This window comes from Gouania willdenowi, chromosome 17, assembly GCF_900634775.1.
Source record: "Gouania willdenowi chromosome 17, fGouWil2.1, whole genome shotgun sequence".
NCBI classification, from domain to species: Eukaryota; Metazoa; Chordata; class Actinopteri; order Blenniiformes; family Gobiesocidae; genus Gouania; species Gouania willdenowi.
Genome location: NC_041060.1, coordinates 16,302,312 through 16,319,204, shown reverse-complemented (window position 1 = coordinate 16,319,204; position 16,893 = coordinate 16,302,312). Strand labels below are relative to the sequence as shown.

Sequence of the window (16,893 nt, the reverse complement as noted above, 5' to 3'; positions counted from 1 at the left end):
TGTTGTTTTGTGTGTTTTTTTTAGTAATTTTATTTTTTTTTATTTTTTTTGAGCCATTATGTAGTTCTGAGTGTTTTAGTTGTTTTGTGTATTTTGATTTGGGGAACAATTACTTTTATGGACAAAAAAATAGGAAAAAGGTAAGAAGATGACACTATTTATCTGATGTATCATGGCGTAACATTCACATTTAAATCTACTCTTCTACATCTGTGATATTATATGCAAATTCGGTGCTTGTCAAGCTGACTGCCCTTTAGACAGCTGGTTATTTCTATCTGGAGGATTGCATTCAGGATGTTTTTTTCAGGCTCAAAAGAAGCACGTCAGTTTATCACGGCAGAGGTGTTTTTGACCTGCCTGGTTGCCACTCTGGATTCCTGGTTAGTGTTGTATGTAGCCAGCGTATTTAATCAAAGGGGCAGTGCTGTTGTTTCAGATAAGATGTTATGGGTGAAACTCAGTCTGACAATGAAGTCAAACCGGTGTGTTGCATCACAAACGAGATGCAAAAACAACTTAAGTGCACTGTGATGACCAAGTTCAGGTTCCTCTTGCAGCCCTCGACTTGCATAAATGCACAGCTGCCTTTCCATAAAACCAACTTATTTTTTTTTTTTCATGTATTTATGATAGGGACAGTGCATATCAATGTACATTTCTGTAAATGCCATAATTCACCAAAGGGCTACGTTTCATCCGTAGTCCCTGGACAGTTGTGGAGACTGTTTTCTCCACTTAAAATATAAGGTTGACAAGCCCTGCATTATTAATATTGTCAAACGTGCAATATGTGAAGTGTTGCGCACGGATCTGCTTTTTGCTGCACAGATAATGCCGCTCTTTTAATCTCTGTGTTGAGTTGATAAACGCAAAAACTATTGCTATTCCTTATAAGACGTAGTGTTGAAAACAATACGATTTAATACATAAATTATATCAGTAATATAATTTTATTTTATTACCCTTTATTAGGCACCACATGTGATGTGTCTGATGTATTGTGTCTTTTATGGGACTTGGGGGGGGGGTTTGCTATATTTTGATTGTTTATGAAGGGTTTTATTACATGGAGGTGTTACAGCATTATTTTGTCATCCCTTTGTGAGACAGGCACTTTTCTAAAAGTAGGATTTTATGGTATGCTTAGTTTTTTTTTTTTTTTTTTTTTTTTAACTGTGAAGCCCATTGGTTAATTAATATAATTAATGATAAAGAATTGATTAATTGACTGGGTAATTAACTACAAAGTGAAAACTTTTGTTTTGCATGGACATGCACACTACTGTGCCTAAACCGTCTTTACATAATTTGTTAACTGATAACTACACTAGATTATCAAACAGATGACGAGGTGTACAGTTTTCTTGTATTCAAAACAGCCATGTCATAAAGAAATACAGAAAGAATGGTTAGTAATACATAATTACATAATGCAATCATAGATACTATACTGTAGTGGTGTCCCGATCTAATGTTTTCACTTTTGATACGATACCGATATTGGGGCCTTGACTATTAGCCGAAACCGATATTGAGCTGATCCAATATCGGCGCAAATCATTCATACATTTATTGCTTTTTTTGTCATGTGGAATGTTAGAAAAGTCTTGATCAAGTGATGTTTCTCAAACAGAGAACAATAGACAACAGTAGGTATGAGAAAAACTGACCCATTTATTATTAACCAATGGGTTACATGCATTTTAACCTTAAACAGAAGAATATTCTACAATTAAATACAATGAATAAAAATAAATTAGAAGACCCTGAACAATAACATCAATAAATCCAATACCAAAAATATATATATATTTTTAAAGTGCTATAAGTTTAACTTGTACAAAATAATATTCTAAAATAGAAGAGAATACATAAATAGATAGATAGATAAATAAATAAATAAATAAAAATTAGAAGACCCTGAAAAATAACCTGAAAGCCAATCTTTTTAAAGTGCAGTCAGTGTAACTGTCAACTGTTGGATAGAAGTGCTGGAGCAGAGTTTTAGTTGCAGGCCGATTATATCGATCCGTTTTTTTCTGCTGATATCAAACTGATTTCCTATATCAATATTGAATCGGGACGCCCTACTATACTGTAAAGCACAAAGTGTTACAACTATATATGAAAGGTCCCAAATAAATTAGACTATGGCTGTATTTTTATCAATCAGACACTCAGAACTGACAGAATATTTACCATTTTCAAGGTGTATTGTTTGCCACACATTGATGCTTCCTTTGCCTATTGTTGAATATATAGCTTTCTTGTTGAATTTTTTTTTTTTTTGCTGTACCTCCTTAGAACCGTCTGTCCCACTGGAGCCCCTCTCTTCCTCCAACTCATCTGCTCAGATCATCCTGAAGTGGAAACCTCCCACTGATCCCAACGGTAACATCACTCACTACCTGGTCTTCTGCCAGCGCCAGCCCGAGGCCAGTGAGCTCTACAAGTTCGACTACTGCCAGAAAGGTGAGTCACTTCATTTGTGTTGACTACGTTCTGCATATAGGCTGCTCACGTACTGGAAGGGAAAGAGGAAAGACGAGATTTTTTCCATCACTCAAAAACGTGTTACGGTTGACTCTGTTTTAATGCTCTTTGTGCATTGCACCTGAGTCCAATTATAGGCTGTGTAACTTTAATTATACAGAAAATTAGATAGTTATAATCCTCTTGACACACCTCTAAAGGAAAAATAAGGGAAGCATAAACAATTTGTTCTTTGTCTGGATTTTTTTAGATTCTTTCAAACTTGTCACATTCTGTCAGTAAATAGAAAGGTGAGTTGCTCAATATTATAACACAGTTGTGATAATAATAAACACCCATTTATGAACTGTTTTCAGGTTGTGGTGCAATTTGAATGTTTCTGAAATATGACACAAAGGGCAGGTCTGTCAGTCACAGCTTTATTTATACTGTGTATATATATATATATATATACATATATATATATGAACTGCATTGGATTAAGGCCTCATGAGAAAGGAAATTTTAAATGTTCTCCAATCTGTATGTTTTTTAATGGGGTGTAAATCACCAGTTTCATGACAATACAATATGATATTGATTCTTTGGACAGTGATACAATATTTGCTGATATCAAAAAGTTTTGCGATTCAAATTTGATTTGATTCAGGGGCCGATTTAAGACAATGTTATATAACATTTAACACAAAAAGTTACATTTCACCAAAAGCAAGAAAAAAATGCCAGCCAAGCAATTTTAATGTTTTGACAATTTTATTATTGAATTGCTTCAGAAGATTAAATGAAAAAAGTTTCACTGACAATGTTGATCAAGTGTTTGAGTCGATTTGGTCATTACTTAACCAATCAATCAACATCATGGTGCATGCTGATGCTCTTTGTTCACACGTGCATTCCAACCGTGCGATGACAAGCCAGCTTGGTCCCATTCTTTTAGATGCCATAGAAAATAATTAAATATGCAGAAACGTCTTTTCAGTGGTTACAATGCTTTCAATGTGTTGCAATGGTTACTTGATGGCAGTGTGTAATGCCTGCAGTATTTATGTATGCACAGGCATTTTATTGTCATAAAATCTGTTCAGATCAGTGTTTAAACTGACACAATAGGATTTTTTTTTTTATTATTATTTTACAGTTGTTACTGTGCCGTCATTATGTTGTCATGGTTACTTTGAGACTTCTACACAGTAGTTTCAGTGAAAAGAAACTTGTTGCACTTTATTTTATGATGGCAGTGTGTAACACTGAATTTTCTTTTTTTCAGTGAAAATGTGCAAAAATGCTAATAATAAATAATAAATAGGATGTTTTGAAGGAAATTGTTTTGACTCAATTTGTCCTCTGATCCATATCTTCTGATGAACATATACAGCAACTTGATTTTTCATCTCTACGTTTAATTTTGATATTAACTGGGTAGAATATTGCGATACACATCGTATTGCAACATCCTTGCCAATACTCACCCCGATCAACGGCGGGTATAAAATCCTTTATTCAATACAGGAACGTCATGTCGACGCGCTTCAACTCAGAGTCTTCATCAGGACATGACTGAAACAAGTAAAAACAAGTTCTTATTTGCTGTGCAAGAGAGAGCATGTGACAATCATGTGACCAAAAAGCATAAAAAAAAAAAAATACATAGACAGGCAAGCATTGAAAATAGATGTTGATTAGAGCTATTTTTAAGATTGATATATTTCATAATACTAATATATTATATTTTTCATTATAAAAAGATGATATACATTGTAAACCAAGAGCCCATCAAGTAGTTCATATTAATGTATTATATTTATCATTATAACATTTTTATATATATCATTGTAGATTAAGTAGCTCATCAAATAGTTTCTATTAATGTATTATGTTTCTCATTATAAAAAAGATTATACATACCATTGTAGATTTAATAGCTGATATATTATATTTATCATTGTTCCTAGTATATTTTTTCATCTGAAAACAGGCGTGATGTCTGCTCTGTATGCACAAGCTTTCACAGGATCCTTTGTTTCTGCAGCTAAATCTCTCTAAATCCTTAAAGTGAAGTCGTTAACACATCCTTCTCTCTGCAACAAGTTCAGATAAAGTTCAGATGTTTATCTTGGTTTAATTATTACACTTACTGTCTGGCCTACATCAGTTCCCCGCTGTTTTTCCTGCATCTTTATGTGAAATCTAAACTTAACTCTTTTGAAGTCCTTAAACTCCCGCACATACAGACAGATGGAGTCCACGATGAGGTCACGTCGCTCTTAATTATTCACTATTAAAAACAGCTAGGGTCTGGGGATGACATTGAGAGATGCGTGTGTGTGTGTGGGGGAGAGGCCCACATTAATATTTCTGTGGTATGCATCTGTGTTTAGTCCACCTGTCATCCCAAGTCCGTATGCCTAAACTTATCTTTCTTTTTTCCCGTCGCTAAGGCATGAAGTTACCATCACGAGTGCCCACCCAGGTGGACAGTGACGAGGAACAGAAGTGGAACAAGACGGAGGAGCAGGGCCATGGGCAGCGATGCTGCGCCTGCCCAAAGACCGAAAAAGAACTCAAGAAGGAGAAAGAGGACTTGGAATACCGCAAAACCTTTGAAAACTACCTCCACAATGAAGTCTTTGAGATTAGGTAAGACCCCCTGACATCAAGACTGGGTTAAAATCATGTCAAGTGGCCTCGAGGGAATAACCATTTGATTTGTATATGCATAAAATACACCTGGAAAAGGCGAAAACCACGAACACCACACCCTCTGATCAGATTAGCAGAGCTCAGTGAAAAAGTTTAAGCCCAATTTGATTTAAAGTGAGCAAGATTACAAGTAAGAAACCATAAATTACAACAAATTGCCCCTCGTGTGCTAAGTGCAAGTTAAACAAGTTGCTTTTAAACAAGAGATTCAATGTCCTACTAATTCACAAACCTTTCATATTGAAGACGATATCACAAAAACTAATCAAAAGTTTCATGTACTGTAGTTAATAATCAGTGCGGATGAAAAAAGACTCAATAATATGTGAGTTTTTTGGCAGATGAGGAAATATCTTTATCACAGAAAAGGGCATTTTGTTATTTTTGACTAAACCTTGTTTGCACATAGACACACACATGTACGCATACATGAAACATGCGTAAATATTTCAATAAGTGCAGCTTTTGATTTTTCTAAAAGAGAAAAAGCCACAACTAGGGCTGGGTGACATGAATCAAAACTCGTATCTCGATATTTTTTCTCAAAATGTCGATATACGACATAAATCTCAATATTTTGAACTCAAAGTTTTACCAGAAAAACAATTCTGGGTTAAATTTTCTGTTGCAAAATGCCACACAGGCACATTTATGAACAAACAGCTGCACAATATGTGCCACTTTAGTCTTTTTATCCTATAAGGGACAGCACGTGTGAGTGAGTTCTGTAGTGTGGCTTGTTTAGGGGAAGGTCTGGGTTAGGATGCAATCAGAAATTCATCTAATTGTGCTTTTCATGCTTTTCTGAGAAGTAGCAAACGCAGAGACTCCTAAAACAAGTATTTTGATACAAAATAAGCTATAAAACATGTAAATCAAAATAGGCGATATTGTATGTCTCTATATCGGCAAAATAGAAAACTCGATATCTTGAATCTCGATATATTGACGATTGACTGTTTTTTCATATTTGTCTTGAATGTAATACTTTTTTAATGCTACTTTAAACTCGCCTCCTTTCTCTAGACGCTCAAGACAGCGGCGGGCAGTCGTGGGCATCGCCAACCGGACACACCCTTTCCTCACCACCGCCCCCAGTCCTCCTGTGGGCACGAGCGCCCCCGACGAGGAGGACGAGGAAACGTTCGAGAGCCTCAAAACTGTGGTCACGGTCCACGCCAAGGAGTCCACAGTCATCTCAAACTTGCGTCACTTCACCAAGTACCAGATCGAGATCCACGCCTGCAACCACCCGACAGACCCGGCGCGTTGCAGCATGGCAGCTTACGTCAGTGCACGCACAATGCCTGAAGGTAGGAATGAGCTTTGAATGTGAAAGTATTTAATACTAGAATCAACAAGAATCGTTTCACCACACGATTATCATATTCATCCAAAAAATGTCCAAATCAATTTTTTAATCATGTTTTTAATAAAGAATTCAATTGTGCTAACATATGCATAGCATGTAAATGCCCGGTCACTTAGGTGTCAGTGAATCACATAAGACAGACATGAAATAAATGCACAAAATTTGTTTAAAAAAAAAAAAAAAAAAAAAAACAACAACATATAAAACTAGAAAAGCACTTAGAGAGCACAGATCTCCGCCAAGCAACTCAAGCCCTATCACGGTAACATGGCAAAACTCAGGATTACCATGACTACCTGTGCACATTGAGCTGTTGACTCTGAGAGAACCCATGACATCATCACAAGTTCCACAGTGTGGATGGGAAAATGAATGGGATATATATATATACAGTATATATATGTTTTGTTTTTTCCTTTAGGTTGCAACAATATCACAAAATTTGTATCACCTGTTTCTTGTCCCATTTATCAATTTTCCTGAAAATTTCATTGAAATCCTTTTATAAATTTTCAAGTTATCTTGCTAACTGACAGATAAAAGGAGGGTAAAACATAACCTTACCGCTCTTCACTTCTGCGCTTCACTCTTGGCAGAGGTATTTACAGACATAAACACTAGACAACATAAATACACAAAATGACTCCAAAGACACACAACGGCAACAACAACAACAACAAACAAAAAAAAACCAAATGAAAGAAAAATTATAAAATTACGAAACAAAAACACAGAAAAAAAATACACAAAAAATATCTACAGAATCTCAAAATGACAACAAAAATACACTAAATGACTTCAAAAACACATAAAATGACAGTAAAAACAGGCAAGACAACAACAGAAAGCTCAAAATGAGGAAAAAAATTACACAAAATGACCACAAAAAACTAAACAAAACAATAAATTACACCAAAAACACATGAAATAACCACACAAACTTAATGTTGTTCCCTGTATTAATGCTCAGATTGATCATTATTCTAAATGCTGTCATGAATATTGATAATGTGACCCTCAGTCAGAAGATCACTTTTTTATGGCCCTCCTGTGATTAAAGTTGCCCACCTCTGATGTAAGACCTTTGTTAAACCACCTCACTCCTCAATGCATTGGCTGCAATGATGTATGTGGTTCCTTTTTTTTGTTTTTTGTTTTTTTAAGAATTAAATAACTTAACAGAATCAGAATCTGTTGTAGAAGCAAAAGTTAACTTTTTGAAAAATGCATTTTGATAGTTTGATAAACATATCACTTGTTTTTGATATTGGTTCTTGAATTACAGTTAGTTACCATTTACATGTTCTCCAAAATATCGTATTGTTTAGTATCGGGATGCATCGTGACATGCAAATGGGGACTCATATGGTCAGATTCATGGCAATGCACACCCCGAATGTTAACTATGTAATAAAAGAGTTTTGTTTCAATCTGTGCAGCCAAAGCCGATGACATCCTGGGTCCCATCAATCACACAGTTAAAGAGAAAACAGTCCACATCACCTGGCAGGAACCTGCTGCCCCCAATGGCATGATCATCTTGTATGAGGTTAACTACAAGAGAGTGGGAGACACTGAGGTGTGGACACACACTCACACTCATGCACACACACATCTGTCCTGGTCTTATTGTTTCAGCGTTCACTGTAAATGTAAATCTTAAGTTGCAGAGTTCAGTGCGAGTTCGGCTCGTTACAAATTCAGTCAAAAACTCCGTAATTCTTCTGTTTCACCAGACACAGCGTCTCAGGCTGTAATGAAAGTGAATGATCAGAAATTTAATTTGTCGAGTTTTATTTCAAACAGACCAAGCAGCACAGAAAGATAAGAGAAGAAAAGCATCATTTTGCTCCTCATCTCTAGAAGCTTAGTGCAACTTCACAGTTTCAGTTGATCAGGGACTGTATAAAAAAGAAACATATTCCTATTACTAGTGTTGTAAACCAAGTTAAGTATGAGACGAGACCAAAGCCAGAAAGATCAATTCTAAAAACTATGACAAGGTTATATCTGTATTTGTATTATTTTTATTTTTTATTCTGTAATGTACTTGTATTTAATCCTTATTTAAATAAAAGTATTTTACTTAATTATGTATGTTTTCTTTTATCTTTTCTTTCATTCTTTGTTTAGTGTAAGTAATTTCCCCCTGGGATAAATAAAGTATTTCTGACTCTGATTCTGAACAGTTACCAAGCATTGTCTTTTTTATTTTAGTTTTCTTTTAAATACATTTGACTGACAAAATCAAGGTGTCTGCAATTCTTTCAAAGCACAATATGAAGAAAAAAAATCTTTCCAAATGTGTTAACTAAATCCTTGTATGTATTTAATAAGCAACTGATAAGTTTATATTTTAAACATCTAAAAATAAGATGTTTGTCTGTCTGACATATAAGGCCCTCAAAAAGGCTGAACAATCAGTGAGCTAACGCTAAATGTTTGAAGTGAAATTACAACATGAATTAATCAGGAACAGTTCCAGGTGCTTCTCCTTGTTATCAAATTAATAAAGTTGAAGATGATCTTGACTTTTCTTGACGAAAAATCCTGAGTCCAAGACAAGACCTTAAAAATTTGTCTCGTCTCTCAAGTACTACAAAACTAACCACTACTAAATTGATTTATATTTAAATAAATTCATTTAGGTCCTGATCATTAGAGTAACTTGTAGTTTGTCTTGAATATGTTTGATACATGTCTCCTTCAAGAGGCTTCTTCACTTCTCCCCAAATCATTTTGATCAGTTTTAAATCCTCCAACTTCTTTCAAATGCATAGGAAATAGCAAATTAAAGCCCATCGATCACTGCCTAATCTTGCTTTTCTCTGCAGGAGTTGCATTACTGCGTGCCGAGGAACATGTTTAGGAAAACCAGAGGCTGCAAGCTGAAAGTCATGCAGCCTGGAAACTACACGGTGAGGATCCGAGCCACTTCGCTGGCAGGAAACGGATCATGGACGGAGCCTTCCTATTTCCAAGTGGAAGAACCCAGTAAGTGCACGAAGACATAGCATGACTTCTTTAGCTCTGATGAGACTTTCAACAAGAACCAGACAGTTTAGATATGTAGCTTTTGAAGGTTGCTGATTGGATGTGTGTAATCTATTTATTTTACTTGTATGGCTGATTGTCGTTGTTGTTCTTTGTCCCTAAAGTAGACCCACTTCATACTTTCAAGATCGTCATCGGGCCAGTCATCTGCCTAGTTCTGCTGCTGTGTATGGCTGTGGCCGGATTCGTTATCTTCAAGAAGAAGTATATTTCTATCACAACCTGTAAACTCACTTTTTGTTCTGTGTCATTCTTTCCTTTTTGACATCCAATTCTTGTTTTGTCATTTTTTTGTAATGCAGTCAAACCCAAGGTCCCAGTGGTCCCATCTACGCTTCTTCCAACCCAGAGTATCTCAGTGCTAATGATGGTAAGCTTCCATTAAGTTTTTCAGACTCCATTTTTCTTCCCAACCCAGTGTTTCTCAAACTGGTTTGCTGGGAAATAGTTAATCTTCTGATCACAAAAAGCTTGAGAACCACTTACCTGATGAGTCCTAATGTGTGTAAGAGTTGATTTTGCACAGTAGCTGATGGCAGTGTCTTCCACAGTGTACGAAGAGGACGAGTGGGAGGTGGCCAGGGAGAAAATCAAAATTTTGAGGGAACTTGGCCAGGGCTCGTTCGGCATGGTTTACGAGGGCATCGCCAAGGATATCATCAAAGGCGAGGGGGAGGCGCACGTGGCAGTGAAGACGGTGAACGAGTCGGCCAGCCTGAGGGAGAGAATTGAGTTCCTGAACGAGGCGTCGGTGATGAAGGCCTTCAGCTGCCACCATGTGGTAAAGAGCAACTCATGGCCACTTGTTGTTTTTCACGATCTCAGGTTTAAATCCCATGGAATTTGAGCCAGAACTGTTATTTTTGCTTCCATCTGTAGTTATTTAGAATGAAAACTACTCAATGTTTTTATTCCTTAGAGATTGTGATGATAAATTGAGGCTACATTCCAAAGGTAAACATCCTTTATCACAGGGGTGTCGAACTCAATTTAGTTCAGGGGCCAAATACGGAGGAGCTTGATCTCCAGTGGGCCACAGATTTTATGCGGGAACATTTTTAATTTCAACATTTTTGTGCCCTAGTTTGCACTTCTACGTATACATAAAACACAAAATTTGTAAGAAACTAACAATATTTGAGCAGTAAGTGATAGATATCAGTCCCAACAGGGTCTTTACTTTAAATGTTCTTGATTTTGTGACAAATGTCTATTTAATTAGGGAAAATGTTATGTGATAATTTGAGGAAAATTGAAGGATTTTGTAAGGATTTAGATTTTTTTTCAACAATTTAACATTAAAAATGTTTGCCATGGTGCGACATAAGTACTGGGAAAACTGTGAGCCCCTGCATATATAGTTGAGTTTTAATTCACACAATGATTCATGTTTTCTCTGACATTTTTACCAATTTGGGTGTGCCAAAGGGCCAGATTTGGGCCCCGGGCCTTGAGTTTGACACATGTACTTCATCACATCCTTGCCTTCCAGGTGCGCCTGCTGGGTGTTGTGTCCAAAGGCCAGCCCACCCTGGTGGTGATGGAGCTGATGACCCACGGGGACCTGAAGAGCTTTCTGCGTTCCCTACGACCCGACGCTGAGGTAACTCCTGCTTACGAGTTGACATGATGTTTTTCTTCTTTTCTTGTAAATAAACAGCAGACCAGAGTGCATGAAGCTTATTCAATGTATTTTAGTTTATCTTTTGACAGAGAAAACAATTTATTAGTGGGAGGTGAATGAAAATATGATGACAGAAGCTCATGGATAAAGAGCTGAGAGGATTTTATTTGGATTAAACAATGCCAATATTTGATCTTTCAATATGTTGTTGAGTTTTTTGTGCCCAAGGTGTCAAACTCGCTTTTGTTCAGAGGCTACATTTACTTTTAACTTCGACTTAGTATGAAGGGTGTAAGAAAATATTGATTCGGCAATATATTGCGATATTCTACAACACAATTATTGTATCGATCCAAAAAAAATGTCAAAATCGATTTTTTAAATATTGTTTTTTATAAAGAAAAAAACATTTAATTGCGCTAACATAAGCATAGCACGTAAACGCCTGGTCACTATGTGTCAGTGAACCACATCTGACCTTGTTAAGCTACTTCACCCCTCAATGCATTTTAACTTGGAAGTTGCACTTTATTTTCTTAAAACGTACTAAACACTTTGATGATTGTTGTATGTGGTTACTTTTTAAAAAAAAATAATTTTAGAATCTGTTGTAGAAGCTAAAGTAAAAAAAAATATATATATACAGTATATATAATTTTACAGTTTGATAAACATACCACTTGCTTTTTATATTGGTCTTTGAATTAAAGTTAGTTACCATTTACTTGTTCTCATAAGTTTAACAAAAGGAAATTAATTGCATTTCATACCATTTTGTACTCGTAAAGGTGAAATTTGTAATTAATGAATTTGCGATGTATATCGTATTGCTTAGTATTGGGATATATATCGTATCGTGACGTGGAAATCGTGAATTGTATTGTATCATTAGATTCATGGTTAATTTGATATGGGTTAATCAAAGTCACTTAATATGATCCGGTTCATTTGAGTCATTTATCTCCGTCTCTAACCCGGATCTAGTTTGGAAACCTGATGGTTTCCAGGCAGTGTAACGAGTCTGCACTGTTTGAGGTGGTTAATGGTGTTTCTGTTAATGGATCAATTAAGTTGGATTAATTCCGTCATTAAACTCAATCCTTGAAGCCTGTTGTTGATAAGGTGAGTTTTGTCCTTGGTGTAGTTGGCTCATAGACTCTCAGAGGACTCATGGGATCTGGGTTAATGGAGATACGGGATCCGTGAGTCATGATTCAGGACAAAGAATTGACTCTTTTACTCAGATCATTTATCAACCGATGTGCGAACATGCCCTAAACGTAAAGGTCTATGTCTCGTCTCTTTAGAATAATCCTGGACGTCAACCTCCCACTCTGAAGGAGATGATCCAGATGGCTGCGGAGATTGCAGACGGCATGGCTTACCTGAACGCCAAGAAGTTTGTCCACAGAGACCTGGCAGCCAGAAACTGCATGGTCGCTCACGATCTGACCGTTAAGATCGGAGGTAAGTGTTCATTGCTCAACAGTCTTAGATCTTAGAGCTCAGTTCTTCTCGATCCAGCTGTAAAACACTCCACTGTTTGTTATACTTGGAGACTTTTTAAGGATCCTCTTTGTTTCCCAGACTTTGGTATGACCAGAGACATCTACGAGACGGACTACTACAGGAAGGGAGGGAAGGGTCTGCTGCCCGTCAGGTGGATGGCCCCCGAGTCTCTGAAGGACGGTGTCTTCACCGCACATTCAGACTGCTGGTCAGTACACATCACTGATGTATATTAAATATTAAAATATAGCCCACATAGTTTTGGTTTGTCATAACCTGCTGCTGTTTATTTTGATATATTAGAGCAGAGATGGGCAACTTTTATCACAGTGGGCACCACAAAAATGTGTTATTCTGATCCCTGATTCCTGATCTACAAACATTCATGTCAGCATTTAGAGTAATGACCAATCTGAGCATTAATACAGGAAATAATAAGGGTTTCTGTGTTTTTGTTGTCATTTTTTATATTTATCTCTCATTTTGTGCGTTGTTTTGTCATTTTGTGTATTTTTGTCATTCTTTTTTTAATTTTTCTCTCATTTAGCGCATTGTTGTAGTTGCCCTTTGTGTTGTGCGAGTGATGTCATGCATTTTGTTGTCATAATCTGCTTTTGGAGTCCTTTTTGTGTGTTTTTGTTGTCATTTTGTATAATTTTTTTTCGTTTTGTGCATTTTTGATGTGGTTTTTTGTGTTTTTGGAGTCATTTTTTGTATTTTTGTTATGTGTATTTTTCTCTTATTTAACGTATTTTTGTAGTCTTTTTTGTGTGTTTTTTGTAATTTAGTATATTTTTATGTCATTTTCAGAATTTTTGTTGTCATAATCTGGGGTTTGTGTATTTTTTCTGTTGTTTTGTGTTTTCTTTCACTTAGTGCGTTTTTGATGTCATTTTTACCTAAACGGTTTGCACAAAATTATAACAAGGGCCACATATGGCTCCCTGGCCGCCAGGTGCCCATATTTGTATTAGAGCATGTACAGGCAGATGTTCTATCTTAAGTATCTAAGGCGTGTCTCGTCCCACCCAGAACTCTCTTTTTTCCACTTTTCTTGATCAGGTCATTCGGCGTCGTGCTGTGGGAGATCAGCACTCTGGCCGAGCAGCCATACCAGGGTTTGTCCAACGAGCAGGTGCTCAAGTTTGTCATGGACGGACACATCCTGGACCGACCAGACAACTGCGCAGACAGGCTGTGAGTGCAGACGCACGAGGAGCAAAATACTGTGAAAACAAAACACATGTAACCAAAAGATCAGATTATTCACTAAAACTTCAGGAAGTTACCAAAGAAAGAGTTTTTATGTTTTTATTTATTTTACTTTAAGACATGCATAATAAGAAAAATAATTGAAATAAGTAGATGGTGTCTCTGCACAGGAGACGTCAGGTAGACTTGACATAAAAGTACAGAGAGGAAAATCCCCATTATGTATAATTTATTATTATTATTCCAGCATAATTATGTCAAAAGGTATTTGATGATAATGTTTTATTTATTTATTATTAAATAAGATGTGTATAATTGTCAGTTTGCTGTAAAATATTTATATTTTTGCTGCATCTAAAGAAATAGTTTGGAAATTGGAATCGACAACTTCTTTAACCACTGTGTGTTTGAGTAGCCAAAAAAAACCTATGACTCAGACCAGAGTACGGGTCAATTATAATTGTAATTGATGGATAATTACAGTTATGATGTAATTATAATGTAATTGTTATTAGACAAAATTGTTGCTGTTGTAATCATAATTGAGTCCAGATAAGTGACTTTGTAATTGTAATTTGTGGGTCAGAAAATGGATGGATTTAATTGTAATTGGCATAGACTCTCTGTAAAAACTGTCATTTACAATGTAATTAAACTCAAAACTGGGGAACCATGTTACAGTTCTATGGCTTACACATATGTTGTTAACAATTATTAAAATGTGTTCCATATCAAGTTTACCCACTACCTGTCAGTTCTCTTGAGAATCATTTTACCATTTTTTATAAAAAATATAAATCAGGGAGTATATTGACACAAAACAGCCTCAGATGCCCACACCAAAAATATGAATACCAATATTTTCATGCATTAGTAAGCCTAACAAGGTAACCAAGAGATGAGAAACAAATTAGATGATAGATAATATTCTTTACTGTATTTTACAGCTGATTTAAGACATGGGTCAAAACTGACCCGTTATCATAAGAGATGCTAACAGAAAGCTAACACAAGAGGAAGGATAAGTTCTATGGGTTTATTTATTTAACACTCAATGATTGTTATTATTATTTAACTTTAATGATTGAGAACTTAATTGTAATTGACTTTCAGGGGGAAAATGGTAATTGTAATTAAAAAAAAATGCCGGTCACCGTAATATTAATGGAGTTGTAATTGAACATGGATAGTTGAAAACTGTGAACACTAACCTGACGTTCTCCTCTTGCAGACACAACCTGATGCAGATGTGCTGGCAGTACAACCCCAAGATGCGGCCCACCTTCCAGGAGATTATCGAGATGCTTCGCGAGGACCTGCATCCGTCCTTCCAGGAGTTGTCCTTCTTCTTCAGCGAGGAGAACAAGCCGCCGGAGACCGAGGACTTTGACCTGGACATGGAGAACATGGAGAGCATCCCGCTGGACCCTTCGTCCTACTCCCAGAGGGAGCAGTGTTCGGACAGGGACGAGGCCTCCTTAGGCCTGAGGGGCAGCTACGAGGAGCACCACATCCCCTTCACACACATGAATGGGGGCAAAAGCAACGGACGAATACTGGGCCTGCCACGCTCCAGCCCCTCCTAACAGACTGTACACACAGCCCATGTGATAAAATTAGATATTTTTGTTGTCATTTTATATACAGATTCCATTCTTTACTACTTTGATCAGTTTATAACTCAGGACTTTATTTTTTTTTTCCCCACCTCACAAGCACTACAGCACGGATGCCGGAAGACGCTTTTTTGGAATTTGAATCTCCTGCGTCGAGTTTTATTGTACTTTCTATGTACTGAGAATGAACTGCTGCCAAGCTCGTGGCAGAGCGGGTGGATATGATAACGGAGCTAACTGTGAAACAAACTCTTGACAAAGAAGAAGGCTGCTAAGCCCCCCTCCCGTCACTGTCCCTCCATTAGACTGTCCCACGTTCCTCCCCCAGGTGGTTTCAATAAAGTGCCCTTCTCTGTTGTCTGTGTTCTTGCGTCAGTCATCACAGACGAACTCACTTGGTGGCTGACAAACTAAAAAAAAAAAAAAAAAAAAACTGCCAAGGGAACTTTCCTGTTTGTCCTTGAACAAACTGAAATCCACTGGAGAAGCAAATGGAAGTAGCTCACCTCCTCACACTCTGCAGTATTGTGAAATGGCACAAAAAAACACAAATGTTGTTGGATTTTATTTTATTTTATTTTTTTGGGGAGTTTCTTTATAAATTGCTCTTCCTTTGGTCTGCTTTGTCTTTTTTTGAATTTTCACACTTACAGATGAAGGATATTTAAAACAAAAACAAGTTGGCAGACGAGTTCCTCAGATTGACCAATAGCTGCTTCGTTGGTATATTTTAGTGGGTTTAGAAAAATTGAAGAAAAAATCTAAATATATATAAATATTATATTGATGTTTTGTACATAGTTGATCTGTCGTCATTTCTGAGGTATTTCTGGAGCGTAGAAAATGTTTTTACATGTTTAGTCTAGTATGTATTTTTTTCTAATCCAGAAAATCATACTAATTAGCGCTTTGTTGGGTTTTGTTTGGGGGGGGGGGGGGGGGGGGGGGGGACTTATGATCAACCAACAGCACTTGGTCTTCATACTACACAATGCCCGGGAGGAGGAAAAGGAGTGTTTTTCTTCAGTTTAAAATGTCTGCCCGTCATATCAAGATCAAATAAAATAGTGCTGTAAATAATGCAGCAAGGTGCAATCATACCGTGGCTCTACGTGTCTTTATTTGTTGTTTGAACTGAACCCTTGATTTGAGCAAGTGATCTAATGTCTTAACAAAACAAAATATTTTGCTTTATATGTTTTTCATGAGGGGATTCATTTTTCTGGATGTCCAAAAAAAAAAAAGAAGGAAAAAAAAACTGCTCGAAATAAAAAAATAAAAATAAAAAATGTAAAGTAAACTTTACTATG

The 16,893-nt window shown here is 36.6% G+C and overlaps 1 protein-coding gene across 1 annotated transcript in view; it reads left to right on the top strand.

The window, feature by feature from the left end:
* Window positions 1-16,683, top strand: part of insra (insulin receptor a) — a 56,418-nt gene extending 39,735 nt beyond the window's left edge. Inside the window, exons 9-21 of the mRNA XM_028473686.1 lie at window positions 2,308-2,475; window positions 4,935-5,133; window positions 6,223-6,509; window positions 8,008-8,147; window positions 9,403-9,562; window positions 9,727-9,826; window positions 9,925-9,992; window positions 10,174-10,403; window positions 11,115-11,225; window positions 12,554-12,713; window positions 12,834-12,963; window positions 13,818-13,952; window positions 15,199-16,683. Of these exons, the coding sequence (XP_028329487.1) occupies window positions 2,308-2,475; window positions 4,935-5,133; window positions 6,223-6,509; window positions 8,008-8,147; window positions 9,403-9,562; window positions 9,727-9,826; window positions 9,925-9,992; window positions 10,174-10,403; window positions 11,115-11,225; window positions 12,554-12,713; window positions 12,834-12,963; window positions 13,818-13,952; window positions 15,199-15,553 (2,243 nt within the window). The 3' untranslated portion in view covers window positions 15,554-16,683. The remainder of the gene's footprint in view (window positions 1-2,307; window positions 2,476-4,934; window positions 5,134-6,222; window positions 6,510-8,007; window positions 8,148-9,402; window positions 9,563-9,726; window positions 9,827-9,924; window positions 9,993-10,173; window positions 10,404-11,114; window positions 11,226-12,553; window positions 12,714-12,833; window positions 12,964-13,817; window positions 13,953-15,198) is intronic.
* The last annotated feature ends 210 nt before the right edge of the window (window positions 16,684-16,893 follow it).